This window comes from Lepidochelys kempii, chromosome 2 (assembly GCF_965140265.1).
Source record: "Lepidochelys kempii isolate rLepKem1 chromosome 2, rLepKem1.hap2, whole genome shotgun sequence".
Lineage (NCBI taxonomy): Eukaryota > Metazoa > Chordata > Testudines > Cheloniidae > Lepidochelys > Lepidochelys kempii.
The window spans coordinates 252,704,003-252,723,516 of record NC_133257.1 but is presented as its reverse complement, the minus strand read 5'-3'; the positions used below and the strand labels follow the sequence as shown (position 1 = coordinate 252,723,516).

General features: G+C 42.1%; 1 protein-coding gene across 7 annotated transcripts in view; it reads left to right on the top strand.

Moving 5' to 3' along the window:
- The window catches only part of DPP6 (dipeptidyl peptidase like 6), an 816,817-nt gene that overhangs the window by 724,103 nt on the left and 73,200 nt on the right, over positions 1-19,514 (top strand). For all 7 annotated transcript variants that reach the window (XM_073334581.1, XM_073334585.1, XM_073334583.1 and 4 more), the window contains 4 exons: positions 3,259-3,413; positions 4,629-4,726; positions 15,546-15,669; positions 16,559-16,597. In XM_073334581.1, coding sequence (XP_073190682.1) covers positions 3,259-3,413; positions 4,629-4,726; positions 15,546-15,669; positions 16,559-16,597 — 416 coding nt within the window. The remainder of the gene's footprint in view (positions 1-3,258; positions 3,414-4,628; positions 4,727-15,545; positions 15,670-16,558; positions 16,598-19,514) is intronic.

Genomic DNA, 19,514 nt, shown 5'->3' with positions numbered 1-19,514 from the left:
AAATGCAGTTTAGATGTAGAGTCTGATAGAATCTTTTCATGAGAATTCCAGGGTAATCCAGGTAACTACTTGGTGATCTGGTACTATGGTTTAGACTTTCCCTGTTAAAATTTAAGCAGACCTGAGATGAAAGGATCAGGCCCAAGATTTCAACTTTATAGTGAAGTGGGCTGTTAAGTGTTTTGAGCACAGCGTGTGACTGAGGATTCTTCTTTGTAGAGCACACATTATCTCATCACTTTGAAGTTAACATTCTAGTTACGATGCATACACAGGTAATCCAATTATACTTTTCAGAGTAACGGCCGTGTTAGTCTGTATTCACAAAAAGAAAAGGAGTACTTGTGGCACCTTAGAGACTAACCAATTTATTTGAGCATAAGCTTTCGTGAGCTACAGCTCACTTCATCGGATGCATACTGTGGAAACTGCAGAAGACATTATATACACAGAGACCATGAAACAATACCTCCTCCCACCCCACTCTCCTGCTGGTAATAGCTTATCTAAAGTGATCACTCTCCTTACAATGTGTATGATAATCAAGTTGGGCCATTTCCAGCATAAATCCAGGTTTTCTCACCCTCTGCCCCCGCACACACAAACTCACTCTCCTGCTGGTAATAGTTCATCCAAAGTGACCACTCTCCCTACAATGTGCATGATAATCAAGGTGGGCCATTTCCAGCACAAATCCAGGTTTTCTCACCCCCCACCCCCACCCAAAACACACAAACTCACTCTCCTGCTGGTAATAGCTCATCCAAACTGACCACTCTCCTTACAATATGTATGATAATCAAGGTGGGCCATTTCCAGCATAAATCCAAGTTTAACCAGAACGTCGGGGGGGGGGGGGAAGGGTAGGAAAAAACAAGGGGAAATACGCTACCTTGCATAATGACTTAGCCACTCCCAGTCTCTATTTAAGCCTAAATTAATAGAATCCAATTTGCAAATGAATTCCAATTCAGCAGTTTCTTGCTGGAGTCTGGATTTGAAGTTTTTTTGTTTTAAGATAGCGACCTTCATGTCTGTAATTGCGTGACCAGAGAGATTGAAGTGTTCTCCGACTGGTTTATGAATGTTATAATTCTTGACATCTGATTTGTGTCCATTTATTCTTTTATGTAGAGACTGTCCAGTTTGACCAATGTACATGGCAGAGGGGCATTGCTGGCACATGATGGCATATATCACATTGGTGGATGTGCAGGTGAACGAGCCTCTGATAGTGTGGCTGATGTTATTAGGCCCTGTGATGGTGTCCCCTGAATAGATATGTGGGCACAGTTGGCAACGGGCTTTGTTGCAAGGATAGGTTCCTGGGTTAGTGGTTCTGTTGTGTGGTATGTGGTTGTTGGTTAGTATTTGCTTCAGGTTGGTGGGCTGTCTGTAGGCAAGGACTGGCCTGTCTCCCAATATTTGTGAGAGTGTTGGGTCATCCTTCAGGATAGGTTGTAGATCCTTAATAATGTGTTGGAGTACTGTCTCACATCTTTGATTTTAAGATTAACTGACCCATCCACATATATGATGTAAGGAAATTAAGACGTGGCAGGGAATTAGCATCCACAAGCTAATCTGGTTACACTGTTAAACTTTTAACAAGATATAGGTAAACACAGACCAATGGATCATACACAGGTTGGCTGGTCTGTCAGTGTCATACTGTGAAAAGCCCAAAAAAACACTTAAAAGTTATGTGTGTCTGTGTGTAGTGACAACAGTGCCGATCTGGCATATGGGGACTCTGTAAACCCATCCCTATGCACAACAGAGGAAGGTCATATTCTGGTCAGACCAGAGGATCTCTTTGGAGTGGTGTGGTGCATGGATCCAGTGGACCAAAACCCTGTATGACCAAAGCTCTGAATGTTTTCACTCTTCTTCATAACTTCTAGTTTCCAACACTCTCTCTAATCCTGTCTGCAAAGAGGCTTTCAGCTTTTAGATGCATACAAAAGCTGTAGAAATCACTCTTTAAGTCCTAAACTTCTCTATTTATTGGCATTTGGAAGACACTAACTTGACTTCCTAAAGTTCTAGTTTTGTGAAAGGTAATAATCTATTTTCTTTAAGAGGTTTAATATCATATGAATGATCCTGACTAAAGCACAGCAGAAGGGATTGCATGTCCTGTACAGATTACTGTATAGGAAGATAGGTTTTGTTCTTTTGATGTGAGACTAAGAATCACAGATTCTGTAGAGCAAAAGCTTCTAGAGAATTCAGCCCTAAAAGGCACAGCTATGTAGGCAGACAAGCCCTGGCTACTACTACAGATTCTTGGAATTCATATTAGGTAAGCATTAGAGGTGGTTCTGGGCCTGGCATGTTGCAAGACACTGTCTTTCTGATTACCATTTTGATTTCCCACCAAACACACACACGCACACGCACTTGAATTAGGACATAATTTTTGTGACTCATGTCTGAACAACCAGTAGATACTACTGCAATAATATATATATATATATATATATATATATATGCCACCTGAAAGTCTGGAGTCTCAGCATTCAGTGCTGTGAAGCATTAATTCCTGACTCCAGCAGTTTATAAAATACTGGTTTGAAAAAATTGTCAGAAATGAAGTGGTAATAAAATGCAAGATGGTAATCAGAATGACATGCTTTTAGTATGTCAGTAGCATATGATGTGCCAGTGTTACCTGCCCTCTTCAGACCAGCAAACTTTTCCAAACCTGGGAGCAGTAATTAGAAAGATAAAAATTTCAGTCCTTGACATGTGCTTGTATCTATGTTTCAGTGCTATAGCAATTTAAGACCACCAATACCTCCTTAAAGAGAATAAAATCTCAATCTCAGAAGCATTTTCAGTAGTCCATAACAGCTATGAAATATCATCCTTTTTGTTGCCAGCAATTAGCTATAGGCCCAAACTGTCAATATACTTATACATGACATTATGTACAGTACGTACTTAATATGTACGTTCACATATCTGTGTACCATATACCTAACACAGCGACAGCAGTGCCTTTTATGGTGTCATGGGCATATGTGCCTGATAATTTAAGCAACCTGATGTTTCTTGAGCAGTATTTATGCCTAGTAACCTATATGTTGAGAATATTTATTATCAGTTGTGTTCATTAGTGATATCGCATAATTTACCGAGCATTTTTTACTGATTTTCCTGTTGCATCCTCCATGTGCTATGATTAGAGTAGGATCTTTAGCTCTATGCTGTTTGGTTTCATGTCTAATAGGTGCTTTTTTCTTTTTAAATTAGAGGAGATCTTGAAGACTCATATAGCACATTGGTGGTCTCCTGATGGCACCAGGTTAGCATATGCAACAATAAATGACTCCAGAGTCTCTACTATGGAAATTCCAGTCTACACTGGCAGCCTTTACCCTACTGTTAAAACATATCATTATCCAAAGGTAAGGGAAAATATAAACAAACAGTCAACAGGTTTTGAATTTTTCATGGTTTTGTTTCCAGCTGACTCTGATATGGTAATGTATAATAGAACATATTCATAAGCAGTGCAATGAACAGAGAAAAGATCATTCATTCCCCATTGAACTGTTAAACTGTGGTCTTCACTATTCTTTTGCTGCCTTTGTAAAAGTACATTTTTCTGACACTGCTAATAGTCATTCAAAAGTGTAAAAAGAAAAAATAAAGTCTAAACTCTTTCTCCCTCTTGTACCTGGACAAAATCAGTTGTATTTTGATGCTAGATGGGGCATGACTACATCTGAGAAGTTGCAAACAAAATTATGATATTTGTTGGTTTTGTGCCTTTACATCAAAAGGGCAATCAGGAAAATTTAGTACTTAGACTTTCCTGTAAAATTCAAGATGGGATAATAGACAGGACAGATAGTCAGGCTTCTGAAACACACCACACCTTAGCTTTAGGGAGACAAAATGAATTAGGGATGAAAAGGGCCAATCCTGCATTGCTTTGCAGAGCCCTACAGAAGATTGTCACTGCAGGTGAACAGCATTTGGTGCAAATCTCAAGCCAGTGTGGAATATTATTATTACTTTCTGCTGCAGTATAGTATGTTGTTGTACTGTACTGCACAGCTGCTTCCTGTAGACATCTCACTTCGTGTGGTGGTCCCCTCAGATCTCACATGCTAAGCCAAGTCAAACCCAGCTACTCCTGAAGATAGGAGACATCGAGAGAATACATAGATGCTGCAGGAAGTGGTGCTGATGATTCAGCAGGAGGCGCTCTTTCACATAAGCCAGTGTTTAACCAATGTCCAACATGGGGCTAAAGGCTACCCTGCCATTTTCAGATAGGGCATCAAACTGAGATCCTGACCCTTGTTACTAAAAATACCATGACATTTTTCACAAATGTGGTAGATGTTATTGTCAACGTTCTAGCCAAATTTCAATGTGGGCCATTACATCCGACCATCCTAAGTTCCTCACACTTCAATGCCTGCTCAAAACTGTTGTATGCTTTTTCTGTGCATTGTTAAACAGTTTCTGCTTTCCAGCCCAGGGGTGGTTGCACTTCATAAGATAAGATATTTTTGTGTATATTATGATTACAAAGCATTTTAGGATCTCTTCAGATAAAAGGTTATATCTATAAATGTAAGGTGTTATTTATTGTCATTTTTAATTTCCAGGCTGGAATGGAAAATCCAAGCATTTCTTTACATGTCATTGGTTTGAATGGCCCTACCCATGATCTGGAAATGACTCCCCCTGATGATCAAAGAATGAGGTAAGTTGCTTAGTATGTTATACTATTGCTTTACTTCAAAGATTACCTTTATAAATATTAATTGTACAGCCTTTTCCTCCACTGCTATTAAATGATTTCATTCTGTGCAAATAAAAAAAAGTAACTACTTGAACCACTTGAAAGTGATTTTTCTTCTTAAGTGTGATTTTGTATAAAGGTTATTTTTGTTGGTTTGTTTGTGTGTTTTTTCTCCTTAAAATCATTTTGCTCAGGATTAGCCTGAGGGCTATTCTGAGGAAACTCTTTAGACTGCGCTAAAATCTGCACAACAAATTCATTTAATGTGCTGATTTTAACTGTTGTAAAGACAATACCTTAATTACAATTTTCACCAAATATGGGAGAGCTTCAAAGTAGACATTGGGACAGACATATAACCACTGCAGCGCAAGCACGAAACTCAGCTGGTTTGGCACTCAAACATGAAAATGAAACCAGGAAGGCTTTATGCAAATGTTTTTAGATCCAAGAACCTTTCATCAAAACTAGAAGCAAAATTTTTTGCTGTTTCTGCATAGGCTTCAGTTTTTAGAAAGTAAGGCCCCAGTTCAACAAACTAGTTAAAGATGCGCTTATCATTAAGCATGTACTTAAGTCTATTACTATTCAGCAAAGCACTTAAAAACCTTACTGGGATTTAAGCATATTCCATGGCAAAAAACTATGTTAACACAGAGTCAAGGTTGCTTGGTGATATGTCATCCCCTGGCAGAACACTAAGTTGAGCAAAACAACAGACTTCTGAAAACCAGGACATGCACAGTTGGGTTGCCTATGTAACCTAACTCTGCCCTCTTTCAGAAGTGCCCCAGTGTGCCCTGTTAACACACACACCTTTACTCTGACTAGTCTACAGTTTCTGAAATGTACAAAAAGAAAAGGAGGACTTGTGGAACCTTAGAGACTAACCAATTTATCGGAGCATAAGCTTTCATGAGCTACAGCTCACTTCATTGGATGATGAAGGTGCCACAAGTACTCCTTTTCTTTTTGTGAATACAGACTAACACGGCTGTTACTCTGAAACCTGAAATGTACACGCTGCTCACCTTTTACAGCCCATCGACTCCCACCCACAGGGTTCCATCCAATACCATTAAAGGGGAAAAAAAGGTTATTAAATCTTTATATTGCCCAGGTGTACAAAGGTTTGGACTAGAACTGTCATTGGTGGGGTGCTCACCAGGGGCAACGATGTTGGCACAGTCTCTTGAGTTACCCAGGCAAGTATAAAATGGTTGCATAGAAACCCTCTCATGGGTTTTTCCTTTTCTGGTGCACGTGTACTGTAACCACAATAAATCTATGCAAGTGAAGAAGTGTACGTTCTCTTATACACCATTCACTGTTTGGGTCCCTCAAAGACTTAGTGGGTGCCATGCACTACCGTGTGTAAAAACTGGCCAACTGAGACCATTTTGACCTGCGTCACAGCAATATAATAGTTTTCTCTCTAGTACTGTGCAAAAAAAATCCACCCAGAAACTTTTTGAAAAATAGCTCTTCTTTATGGGGCCTATGTTTCTGGAACTCCTGGCTCAACTGACGCCACATTTGGGTCACTAACCCTATCTTACACACCCATGAGGCATAGAAAATTTCATGATAATCCATGTCGGCATGCGGATTTCAGGGTATTTTAAAGTGTCTTCCTTTACATAGGAAGGATAGAGGCACAACACAGACATAAGGCTCCTCTAAACAGGCATCTGCAGCATAGGAAACTCTGAAAGGTGTGAACTGGCTCATTCACCTGAATGTGATGTTCTCAGTTGAATGAGAACACCCCTTGGAGATTACTACAACCTGAAACAATAGCTCTGAGACTTGTGAACTACTCCATTCATCTGAGCAGGTTTTCCCTTCCAGCTCCTGAGTGCTTTAGAGCCACCCTGTGATATGAATGAAATATGCCTGTTCTCAGCTCCCTGCTCAAAGGGAAGGATTTCCGCAGATCCTGGCTCACATGGATGCAGGGAGGGAGCTTCAGACCCTCTCAAAAGGGCAAGCCCTGCCCCCTCAAAACCCAGCTCATGTGATGGAGAGTGGGGGTCCAACCCCTACTGGTGGGCATTGGACTCTCAGACAGTAGCATACACACAGGGGCAGTGAGAGGGGCTCAGGCACCCCCAGAGGGGCAAGAGCCCCCCCAGAACTGGGCATACAAACAGTAGACAGAGCAACATGGGGCTCACAGGTGCCCCCGCACCTATTCTGCCACAGTCCTCCTGACACTTATACCTCATACCCCTTCCCAGTGTCTCACTCCTCCACTCCCACCAACTCCCACGCCTCCCTCACCTAAGTCCCAAACCTCTCTGCCCTTTTTACTCCTGGGGGAATTCTGTGCCACGACGTGTGTGCAGAATTCATGTCCCCTGCAGATTTCTTTGCTTCCATGGAGAAAAATGAGTTCTGATTGGGAAGTGAAGGGAATCCTCATGAGCAGTCATGCACCCCACCCCATCAGCACGGGCATGTCATTTTGGGCACTCAGAGCAGCTGGCAGAGAGATAAATCACCGTGGGGGTGGGAGATTGGGGCTGGAGATGCCTTGGCTTGTGGCTCCTACCGTGTATCGGGCTCAGCTGCTAGTCCCAGCTTCCCCTGTAAGGAGAGGCCACGGCTGGGGCAGGCTAAGACCCATCCCCAGAAACCTCCCCCAGCTGCAGGAAGCTCTGCACCTCCCCTTTACCCTCTTCCCCCTGCTTACTGCCCCCATCGCTCCTCAGCTGCTGGGGGAGGGGTCACTGTACTGGGAGCTGCTCCCCTGTTCACCCAACCCCCGTGCACCCAGACTCTCCCATGACCCCCCCCCACCCCCCCGCTGCCGCCAAACCTCACCCCCCTGACCTGGACCACTCCAATGAGCCCCCCCCCCAGACAGATCCCTACCCCACCAAGCCCCCCTCTCCTACACCCACCCACCACTGAGCCCCCCACACCCAGACTCCCCCTGCTGAACCCCAATCACCTTCACCTGGATCCTCCAGCAGTGTCCCATTGCCCCTTCAACCGGAACCTCCCAATGAGCCCCTGTGCATCCAGATACCCCCTGCAACGAGATCCCAACACTGAGCCACCCACATCCAGATTGACCCACACAGAACCCTCACACCCCGCACCTGGATTGCCCCACACTAAGCCCATCCACACTTCAATCCTGCTAGGCTGAGCCTGCCTGCCCACTCCTGGTGCACCTGGCACAGAGGAGCAGGGCCGCGGGGTGTTTCTGAGGCATGGGCGGCCCTTGCACTGTGCCAGGTTTGGGTGTAGCCTCACCACTGAGTTTGTGTCCCATGATCTTCCACCTCCATGCTCCCCACTGCCATGCTGAAGCCTCCCAATTTATTTATAGACAAAATTTGCAGAATTTTGCAGAAAATTAAAATATTGTGTGCAGAATTTATATATTTTGATGCAGAATGCCCCCAGAGTACTTTCTGTATCAACACCCAATTTATCCCCCTTCCCTTACTGCATTGCCAAACACCACTCCCCCAATTTCCCCACTCCTCCACCCCCCTAATGACCCTTCTCCCACCCAGGAAACATTCACATGTCTAATTTTGTCCCCAGATACTTTCATTACATTCCCCCTCAAATAAAATTGCCACCCATGACTCACTAATTGTAGCCACCTCCAGGCACTCAATCCAAAATGCCTTTTGTCTTATGTGGGGGCTTGTGATTAACTTATCCTTAATTATGTTAATTGAAGGGTAAATTCATGGCCATCAATCTCAACAAGGTCTGTGACTCATCCCAGTCATCAGTTCCTCTCAGGTTAACAATACAAGGCAGTTGAAGGAAACTGGGATTTCGTTTTGTTTGTTGGGGCAGGGAGGAAAGGAGCTGTAAGGCAGGAACCCCTCAGTCAAATGACCCCAAATCTGAAACAACTAACCATACCCTGCACTCCCATCAGGCACAACAAATTTGAAATCAATCTGAGTAACCATTCGAATTCTTGAGCCCTTATAAAGGTCGGGCTTTAAAGCACATACGTTGGTGGGAATGGAAACGCTCTAGCTGTTTCTCTGAACTGGCACATATACACTGTAAAAAACAGTAGTTTTCTTAAATATTGGTCTCAGTTTGGGTCCCCAAATATTTAGTGAGTGCCATGCACTTCTTTGGGTAAAACTTGACAAATTGAAACCATTTTGACTCAAATCACTTCAGTAGTTTGCTCTCTAGCTCTGCACAAAGAAAACCCACTGAGAAACTTTTTGAAAATTGCAATCTTTTCAGGGGCTGTATCTCCAGAACCCCTGGCTCAAATGACCCCAAATTTGGGTCACTGACCCTACCCTGTACGCTCCTGAGGCATGCCAGATTTCAAGGCAATCTGACTAATCATGGCAATTTCAGAGAACTTATGTACAAAGGTTGACTTTTAAATAGAAGTCATGATGTAATCTTAACTATGGTGACACTGCTACACCACAATAACTCTTAAGTGCTTAGCTGACCTGGGGCCTATATGTTGTGGTTTCTTGGACACTTGAAAACAAATCATTATACGGCTATAAAGAACAGTGTAATGTTTTGGCATAAGAATTTATTATCATAATCAGTCTGCCTTCAGGGGAGAAGAGTTCTAATCTGCTGCTTTAGCTCAAGTTTGATGCAGTCACCTACAAAAGCCTGGAGGCCAAATCCTGATTTCATTTATGCTGATGTAAATCAGGAGTTAGTCCATTGACTTCAGTGGACTTACACCAGTATAACAGAGATCAGAATCTGATTCCATGCCTACACTGCCACTAATCGTCCCTCTCCAAATACTAACAGAGCACTTTGTGTGAATGTCAAATACAATTTGTAAAGATCTCTTCCTCCAGGATATTAATTTGTGTATGGTCACCAGACAGATATACTGGTACCTCTGGAATATTTTTAATTAGATGTTGGGCCTCCAAACAAAACCACACCAGCCAGTAGGCACTGCACAAAGCAGATGAAACTTGCCTGTTTGCCGGGGGGAGGGGAGTGTAGTGGGTTAATCTTCATTGTGCATGAGAAATATAAAGGGCCAGATTCTGATACCGTTACACAGGTGGAGTAGTTCTGTACTCCACAAGTGGTCCCAAACCAATAGAACTATCTGTGGAGTAAGATGTCCTTCAATTTGTTTTATTATAGTCTATTTGATTCTATATCTTATTCTAATCTATTGTAGGCTTTTAAACTGTGCTAATCACTAGTATCTGAGCACCTTCTGGTACTCCTTCAGTGTAAGGGGTATCAGAATCTTCCCCATGGTGTTTTTGGCATTGTCATTCTAAAGTGTTACATTACAGATCCATTTATACTACCAAGACAGAAGTGTCACCAGTGAATACACTCAAAAACATGCAGAACAGGACTTGTCTTATAAAAACAATTTCAAATGTGCATGTATCAAGCAATGGCTCAGTATAATGTGATACCTTAAGACCATTGTTACTGTCATTTTTCTGTTGGACTGGTGATTGGGAAGTAGCATTGTCTGTATGCAAAGAGGTACAAGCTAAAATTCTTTAACATAGTTGTATTGTTATAACAGCTTGAAACAGTTTATAGAACTGCCACATCTTAGTACTCTAATAAATATGTGTAGTGTGGGGTTTAGCTATAACAATCATGAACTAAAATAATTTATTTGATATAATTGATATTATACAATGATGCAAAATATACACAAATTAATGACCCTATGTATTTCATCAAAAACATTTCCAGAGCGTAGTACAAGTGGTTCTGCTAGACTCAGGGGTACACTTTCATTATGCATATATTGTTCTGAAATGAAGGACTTACTGTGATTGCATTTTATTAGAACAGACAGTGGGGATCTCCTATATAATTAGGGTTTGCCTACACTTGAAACATTGCATCACTGCAGTTGCGCAGCTGAAGTTCTTCAGCGTAGACATTACCTATGCCAACAGGAGGAGTTGTCCTGTCAGCGTAGGTAATACATCTCCCTGAGAGGTGGTAGCTAGGTCGACGAGAAAATACTTCTGTTGGCCTAGCGGTGTCAACACCGGAGGTTAGGTCAGCTCAACTGTGTTACTCAGAGGTGTGGATTTTTCACACCCCTGAGCAATGTAGTTGGATCAACTCAATGGTATAGTGTAGACCAGATCTTAGTCACTGAAAAGAGCTTCAGGGAGGAAGGGAGTGTTTCTCACAAGTATCTACAAACAGAGAAGTCAGTATAAATAAAGCTAACACACACGCAATCGATTCACTTAGATATATGCAGTCAGTGGCACTTCCTGGTGTGCCGGGGGATCTTCTTAGTGTGGGGTTCTCCTCAAGGGAACTGGAAGAGCTAGTAGTAAAAATGCAAATTATTTTCCAAGGGAATTTTGAGAAATTTTCTTTTTTTCCCCCTGAAGTTTCCTCCCGTCAAAATTATTTTTTACGTCAAAAAACCAAAATTGATCAAAGACAAAGTTTTAGTTTCCAAATACTGTTTTTGTTAAAATTTTTCAGGTTTTGGTAAAAACAACTGGCTTTCAAAACTTGAAGACTGAATATTTTTATCAAAACAGAACAATGTTACCAAAAAAAATAAATAAATTGTCACAGAAAATTTTGGTGTCTGTTTTTTGCTGAAAAGCCAGAAAATTTGGACCAAAATAAAAATATTTTGTTGTTGCAAAGCAAGCTCATCACAAAAAAAAATATTTTGATGAAAAATATTAAACCAGCTGTAGCAAGTAGCCTGATCAATCAGCTAGTCATCCTGGGAGCACGGTAATGTCCCATCTCCTATCTGCCCCATAAGTGTGCCTCAGTGGTGCATTACAAGAGCAGACACTTGAGTGCAGAGACTGCGATTGCATCTGACCCTTGCACAGGTCATCAAAAAATAAACTACTAAGAAAGGAGCCCAGTCACTAGAATCTGAGATAGGAACTGACTGCACATGCTTTGAGATCACAAAATGGAAAGTTGTGTGTCATTTTGCCAGGCAACATTTCACCGTTTTTTGTGATGGCTGACATTCCTATTATTAAGTGCATGCACAATTTGGATTTTAGATTCCTAGCTGCAAACCATACATGTAGTTATGGGAATGTAAATGTCTCATGATGAAACAGTGAGATGATTTCTGCTATGAGAAGCAATGTGATCCTCTTCAAAGGGGTCCATATATTTCCTGAAAGACTTCTAAGCCTTTCAGGTGAATTTCTTGTGAGAACAAATGAAATTCATTATTATTGTTGTTTATTACTATTCCATCTGTATTACAATAAAGAATTGGAGGCCCATTGTGCTGGGTGCTGTGCAGACAATAGTAAAAAGGTGATCCCTCCCCTTGTGAGCTCACAATCTAGGATTGTGATAGGATGGACTAGGTGGATAAACAGACAAATGTCAGGTGGGGGACTCAATAATGCAAGTGGAGAAATGAGGAATCCTCAACACTAAACAGGAGTTTCAGTTTGCCACTTGCCTAGTTGCTAAGTAAGAGGAAGTATGATCCAGTGCTTAGCATGGGACTTTGAAGACCCAGGCCCAATTCCATGCTCCACTACAAACTTCCTGTGTGACCTTGAGCAAGTCACTTAGTCTCCTTGTATCTCAGTCCCCCAACTGTAAAATGGGGATAATAGCATTTCCCTACCTCACAGGGAGGTGCTCAGATACTACGGAAATGGAGGCCACATAAGTACTTAGGTAGATTGCCAGCTGGTCAAGTTCTGTAGGCAATGTGCAGAGATAAGTGATAAGGAGGGAATTTGAGATTGCACTCCCATCTTCATTTTTTGCAAGGGAGACAATATTGGACCTGAACTAATATGTGTAGTTTCTAAGATAAGAGCTTTAGTTGTTACATCCCAGCCAGCTTGTGTGACATCAAAATTTAACATAGAATCATAGAATATCAGGGTTGGAAGGGACCTCAGGAGGTCATCTAGTCCAAACCCCTGCTCAAAGCAGGACCAATCCCCAACTAAATCATCCCAACCAGGGCTTTGTCAAGCCTGATCTTAAAAACCTCTAAGGAAGGAGATTCCACCACCTCCCTAGGTAACCCATTCCAGTACTTCACCACCCTCCGAGTGAAAAATCCAAATTCATATCCAACCTAAACCTTCCCCACTGCAACTTGAGACCATTACTTCTTGTTCTGTCATCTGCTACCACTGAGAACAGTCTAGATCCATCCTCTTGGAACCCCCTTTCAGGTAGTTGAAAGCAGCTATCAAATCCCCCCTCATTCTTCTCTTCCACAGACTAAACAATCCCAGTTCCCTCAGCCTCTCCTCATAAGTCGTGTGTTCCAGTCCCCTAATCATTTTTGTTGCCCTCCACTGGACTCTTTCCAATTTTTCCACATCCTTCTTGTAGTGTGGGGCCCAAAACTGAACACAGTACTCTAGATGAGGCCTCACCAATGCCGAATAGAGGGGAACAATCACGTCCCTCGCTCTGCTGGCAATGCTCCTACTTATACAGCCCATAATGCTGTTAGCCTTCTTGGCAACAAGGGCACACTGTTGACTCATATCCATATCATGTCCCCCTGTATCCTATCCCTACCCTCCAGCATATCTACCACTCCTCCCAGTTTAGTGTCATCTGCAAATTTACTGAGGGTGCAATCCACACCATCCTCCAGATCATTAATGAAGATATTGAATAAAACCGGCCCCATGACTGACCTTTGGGGCACTCCACTTGTTATCGGCTGCCAACTAGACATGGAGCAAATGATCGCTACCCGTTGAGCCCGATGATCTAGCCAGCTTTCTGTCCACCTTATGGTCCATTCATCCAGCCCATACTTCTTTAACTTGCTGGAAAGAATACTGTGAGAGACCGTATCAAAAGCTTTGCGAAAGTCAAGGAATAACACGTCCACTGCTTTCCCCTCATCCACAGAGCAAGTTATCTCATCATAGAAGGCAATTAAGTTAGTCAGGCATGACTTCCCTTGGTGAATCCATGCTAACTGTTCCTGATCACCTTCCTCTCCTCAAAGTGCTTCAAAATTGATTCCTTGAGGACTTGCTCCATGATTTTTCCAGGGATTGAGGTGAGGCTGACTGGCCTGTAGTTCCCCGGATCCTCCTTCTTCCCTTTTTTAAAGATGGGCACTCCATTATTTGCTTCAGATTCTCAATGGGATTTACGGAAAAATGCTCCAATCAACAATTTGTCCTAAATGAATAGTTACTCTTGCTTTTTTAATATTTTTATTTATATGTTTACTTGTTGCCAAACCTGCTGCTGACTGTCATTTTTTTAAAACAATTTAATTTTGCGTGACCGTTTTCCCCCCACCTAGGGAATGTGCTACTGCTGATATTGAGTAAAATCACAATTTACTTCAGCCACTGAATTTCCAGGACACTATTACCTTGCCCAAAGGTGCCCTGTCTTCCAGCATTGTGCATGCAGCTGAACTCGTTCGTTTTTTCCCCAGCCAAATTCATGCTCTAAATATTGCTGAAAGCTACAAAATTAATTTCCAGCTTGTTATTTTGCTCGACAAACAGATCGTTGTTGCTTTTGCCCTTTCTCTGCACTATGTATGGGAATTGTTGCCAGAATACTCTCTAGTGACACAGCACATTAATCCCAAGGAGAGCAACAACTCCTTATACATATCTTATAGCAAACAAATGAACTCATAAAATTTTTATAGACTGCACACTATGAAAAGTCATTGTATTATAATTTAAAGGTGCTTTTGGCCCATACTCCTCCAGTATATTATTGTATCTCTACGTTTGTCAGTTCAGCAAGAGTCTCGCCCGTTAGATTAATCCCTCTGTGACTGAAGATGGAGAGTTGTGATTGCTACCACTAACTGGCTAAGAATTTGCACTTCCTATTATAGTTATTTGTTTACACATCTCCTTCATTCCACCCCAGCCTGCTTGTTGGTATCATCCAGTTGTTGCACCTTGTCTTTTATAAGCTCATTGGGGCAGGGACTGTCCTTTATTATATGTTTGAATAGCACCTTGCACAATGGAACCCAACCTGGTTGTGTTCCTGAAGAGTGATCGTAATGTAAATGTTTAGTAATAAGAAGATGGTGACAGAGGTTGTGGGCCAGGTTCTGATGTAAACTGGTGCAGCTCCATTGACTTCTTTATACAAATCTTTGCTGTGCTAAACACCTACAGTCTGATTTTCCACTCCATAAAACTAGTTTATTTTCAGCATGGCTTCACTACTAAGCCTCTATAGTTTCATACTGGTTGTAGAGGTCTGTTTGAATGGGGGATTAATTTGTTCTTTAACTGAGTCAGACCTCTTGGGCCAGAGTCCCCAGAATCTATAAACCATCTCTTTCTATTTCTCCCCAGACCCTAACAGGCATTTTAACTAATATGCATATTTAGAGGCCAGTAGTTCTATATGAGAGTGGAAATAGTCCATGTAATTTGTTTGTTTGGTCATGTATGCTTGAATATGTAGCCCAATGCACTTTCCACCCATTCCTGGGAGGTTCTGAATAACGTGTGTGATGCTGTGTTGGTAGATCTGACCCCTCTATTTTCACAGCTGGCAAGCAGAGTGGGAAGTTGCAGATACATGCATAGCCCAAAAAATGCCATTTTCAGGTGTTCATATGAATGCATAACTAGCCCTAGAAAGATCAAGACAGAGATGTTCTAATAACAATAGACTTTTCCTTTCCTGTCCATTCATAGTACGATCCACAAACCCCAGTGTTCTGCTGAGCTGCAAAATATTGTGGCATTAATATCTCTTGCACGTACTTTAGTGATGTAAGTGATCACTGCGGCAATACTAGCTGAGTGCATTTACATGTTTCCAGGGACTACTACATAACCATGGTGAAATGGGCAACTAGCACCAAAGTGGCAGTAAATTGGCTGAACAGGGCACAGAACGTTTCTATCCTGACGCTGTGTGATGCTACCACTGGAGTCTGCACAAAGGTAGGAAAGACACTTAAAAGAAGATTGTTTGACCTTCCGTATTTGTAATCCCCCTGGGGAGAATATCCTTCAGTTCTTTTATCTGAAAGTGGGTCACCGGACACACAGTACTTTATGTATAGATAGAATATAAGAGATGTATACAATATTTACTGTGCAAGGGGTATGGGCTGATTGTGGCCCCGTACAGAAAAGCTAGGCACAATCCAGTTCTAGCTGTACAATATATATGTGTATTTATATATAGGGAGAGAGAATGTAGGTGCATTCTCTGTCACACACACACCCCTACTATTTTTAACTTGGGTGTCCTTTTTAATATCTGAGCTCAATAGAAATATACATGGGTTTGTCTATACATCGTTTTGTACCAATTTAGTTAAATTGCTGCAATTCCCTCATGTGGGCACTTTTATACATACATGAAGACCACTATAGTTTGTTTCAGTACCAACATATAAACAACTTTTAACTGGTATAACTACATCCACACTATGCGGATGCACCAATTTAACTAATTCGGTTTTTGAACTAGTATAGTTAAAGTCAGTGCAAACACTATGTGTAGACAAGGCCCCACACAAAGTTGCTGGGAACAGTGTAACAACAACTAAATTGCTATCTTTCTTTAGGGAGTAATGTATCTGTTGGGTTCCTTTTTCTGTCAGTAGGCTAACATGCCTTCCCATATGCTCACTTGCTTGTTTATCAGAGAGAAACAATAGAGGACAAAAAGAGCAGCCCAAGATTACGTTCTGAAACAGCATGCTTGAACAGTTTCTCGCTGCTTGTTCACCCCTGTTCAAATTCAGTCAAACTGCTTTCTGCACCAATGAACAAAATGTAACCTGTGCAAATTACGCTCTTTAATTATGTCCTTTCATTTTAGAAACATGAAGATGAAAGTGAAGCCTGGCTACACAGACAGGTAACAGTGATCTTCTCTTCGTGATTATATTTTCAAATGTTTTTTCCCCCAAGAGAAAAAGCTTATTTTTGGAACTCCAAGTGGTACTTTGATATCATGATGGTTCATATTATAGAAGGGATTTTCTTAACAGAATATACAAGCTCTTCTTGTTGAAGTAAGGGGCATCTTCACCTAATGTATCTGAGACGCCCTCTTACATTGCAGACCACAGTGGCTGGAAACATAATTCCCAGCATATGTTGAACTTGAATTTAAGGAACCTGAAAAACAAGTATTGGGCGAAATTCACAGAGAGCCAGCACACAGTCTGTCCCCTAGTGAAGTCCCTGATTAAGCCTTATTTTGGGGCTTACATTGTATTTAAGTTGTGTATTGGCCTTTTGCTGGCCCTCCGCACAGGGTAAATTCTACCTATTGCCGTTAAATGATCAAAGGTCAAATTTTCAGAAAGGATCCAAGTGACTTAGGAGTCGTAAATCCCATTTTCAAAAGTCACTTAAACGTTTAGGAGCCAAAGGGTAAAATTTTCAAAAGCACCTAAGTTGTGTTTTAAAATCAAAGTGACTTAGTGCCTAAGTTACTTTTGAAAATGGTACTTAGGCTCATAAGTCTACACTACGCACCATTTTTGGCAGCATGAAAGGTATGTGTAGCTGCACAAGTCAGTGAAAGGCTCTGGCAGAGGGGAGGCAGCAGGGAAAGGCTGAGCCTTCCCTCATTGCCTCCCCCATTTCAAAGCCTTTCCCCACTGCCTCCCTGCTGCCAAAGTCTTTCCTCATTGACGGAATCTTTACCCTGGCAGGGAAAGGCTCCAGCAGTGGAGAAATGATGGAATCCTTCCCTGCTGTCAGAGTCCTTACTTTCAGCAGGAGTCTTTTCCTCCAGCAGGAAATAATTATTATTATATGAACGTTATAATGTTCTGTAGATAGCCCTTACCTAGCTCCAGCAAGACACTCATTTCCAGGAAGCAAGGACAACAATCAAAGTGAGAAATTCATTCTGTAGAGAAAGCAATGGGAAAAGCAGGTACCTCTGAAGGCTGGTTTTCAATGAGTTTCAGTTGTGGTTTATTTACCTATTTCTTGTAAATATAACTTTGTCTTAAATTTAACTTTTTTAAATAGGCAAGTGGAATCCAGGGTGAAATCCTGACTATATTGACTTCAGTGGGACCAGGATTTCAAGCCAGGAGTTTTACATAGAGAGAGAGAACTGACAACACCTACTTTGGCTGAACATAGATCTACCCCTGATTTTGTTCCCCTGGGGTTGCACTCTTCACACCAGTCCTCCTATTTCCATAGCTGCCTCAGCTTAGCCTTGGTCCTATAATGAAGAATGTTGTTGTGTGTTACAGTGAGATATTGAAAACCTCATTCAACCTCCCTTGTTCCCATCACCATGGCAAGATGGCCCTAGCAATGGTTCTCTCACAGGTAGTTAGTATGCAGCATCAGTTACATTTTTCAATAACAGCAGTACTCTGGGAACCTTACAAACAAGTTTGGCTTTTTAATCCTTTACGCTCAACCTTCAGTGAGGATTTTGTATTTAGAACCAATGAAGTATAAAAAATGCCTAGCTACCTTGGACTTCATTTCTGCTGCACTGCTATTGCCTTCAAGTTCCGAGTGACCCTGGTGCACAGCAGGGATAGAACTCAGAGCCTCATGATTCACAAGCATAGGACCCTTCTGCCTGAGCTAAAGGGGAATCCCTGTCTGGTGTGAGCAGCATGGGGCTAATGGCACTTAGTTGAGCAGTTCTGATTCCATCCAGTGGAGAGCAGAGATACACATAGACATACACATACTATTCGGTTAATCAGAGTATTTATGTCGTGTTCTAATATTGTTGGGGGTGGACCCTCTGGCCTCAGAGATCGACATTGGTATGTTGAACCCAACCTCACAGATCAGTGGGGGAAAAGGAGACTCAAGGAGTGGGGATTCTGGCCCCTTAGCTTCGGGGATGAAATTAGTACGGGAGGGAGGAAGCTGGCTCCCATAGCTCCAAGGATAAGCAGGGATAGGGGTGGTGAGGTAGCTTGCCATGAAAGGGGGATGGTTCTCACTGACATTAACCCACAATACAAACATTTCAGCAAATCCCTCAAATCCACAATCTCACTGAAAGGTGAACTGCAAAGGGTTAAAAAGCCACACTCATCTGTGAGAGTCCCATACCATCACTGTTACGGAAAGCTGCCATTCTTGGCAAGCAAATAATTTATGGGGCCATCATTCTGGGAATTAGGAATACTGTATATATCCAACAAAAATGAACATCTCACTGAAAGCCACATGACAAAATTATTCATTGTGGGACCCGGGGTCAACTGGGTCAAGCAGACAAATAGCAGGATTGTCCTGAAGAGGGTAAAGGGAGCGGGGAGGGCATCACAGGAGTTATAGGAGATGGACGGGGTAGTTCAGAGTATCTGTTTCTGTGTGAAACTCCTAGACCCTTTGCCTATAAAATGAACAAGAGCAAATTCATTCAAAACAAAACTATATGTACCAATAAATAAATACACATTGACCCTTACTTAAACCAGCTTTCAAAGCGCCCTGCTTTTCTCCACTCATCTCTATGCAGAATTATTATAATTAGTTAGTATGGTAGCACCTAGAGGCCACAGCTAAGATTGGAGCCCCATTGTCCTAGGCACTGTACACAGAAATAATAGGAGATAGTCTTTGCATCAAAGGATTTGCAGTCTAAAGAGACAAAGGGTGGGAGGGAAAGACAGAGGTGAAGTATCTTACTTGAGGTCACACAGCACATCAGTGGCAAACCAAGGAATGGAACCTCACTTTCTCAAGTCCTGGTCAAGGTCCCTGTCCTCTGGTTCACCCTGCCTCTTAATGAATCAGTAAATTCTTCCTCCCCCCAGTTAGCCTTGCTTCCT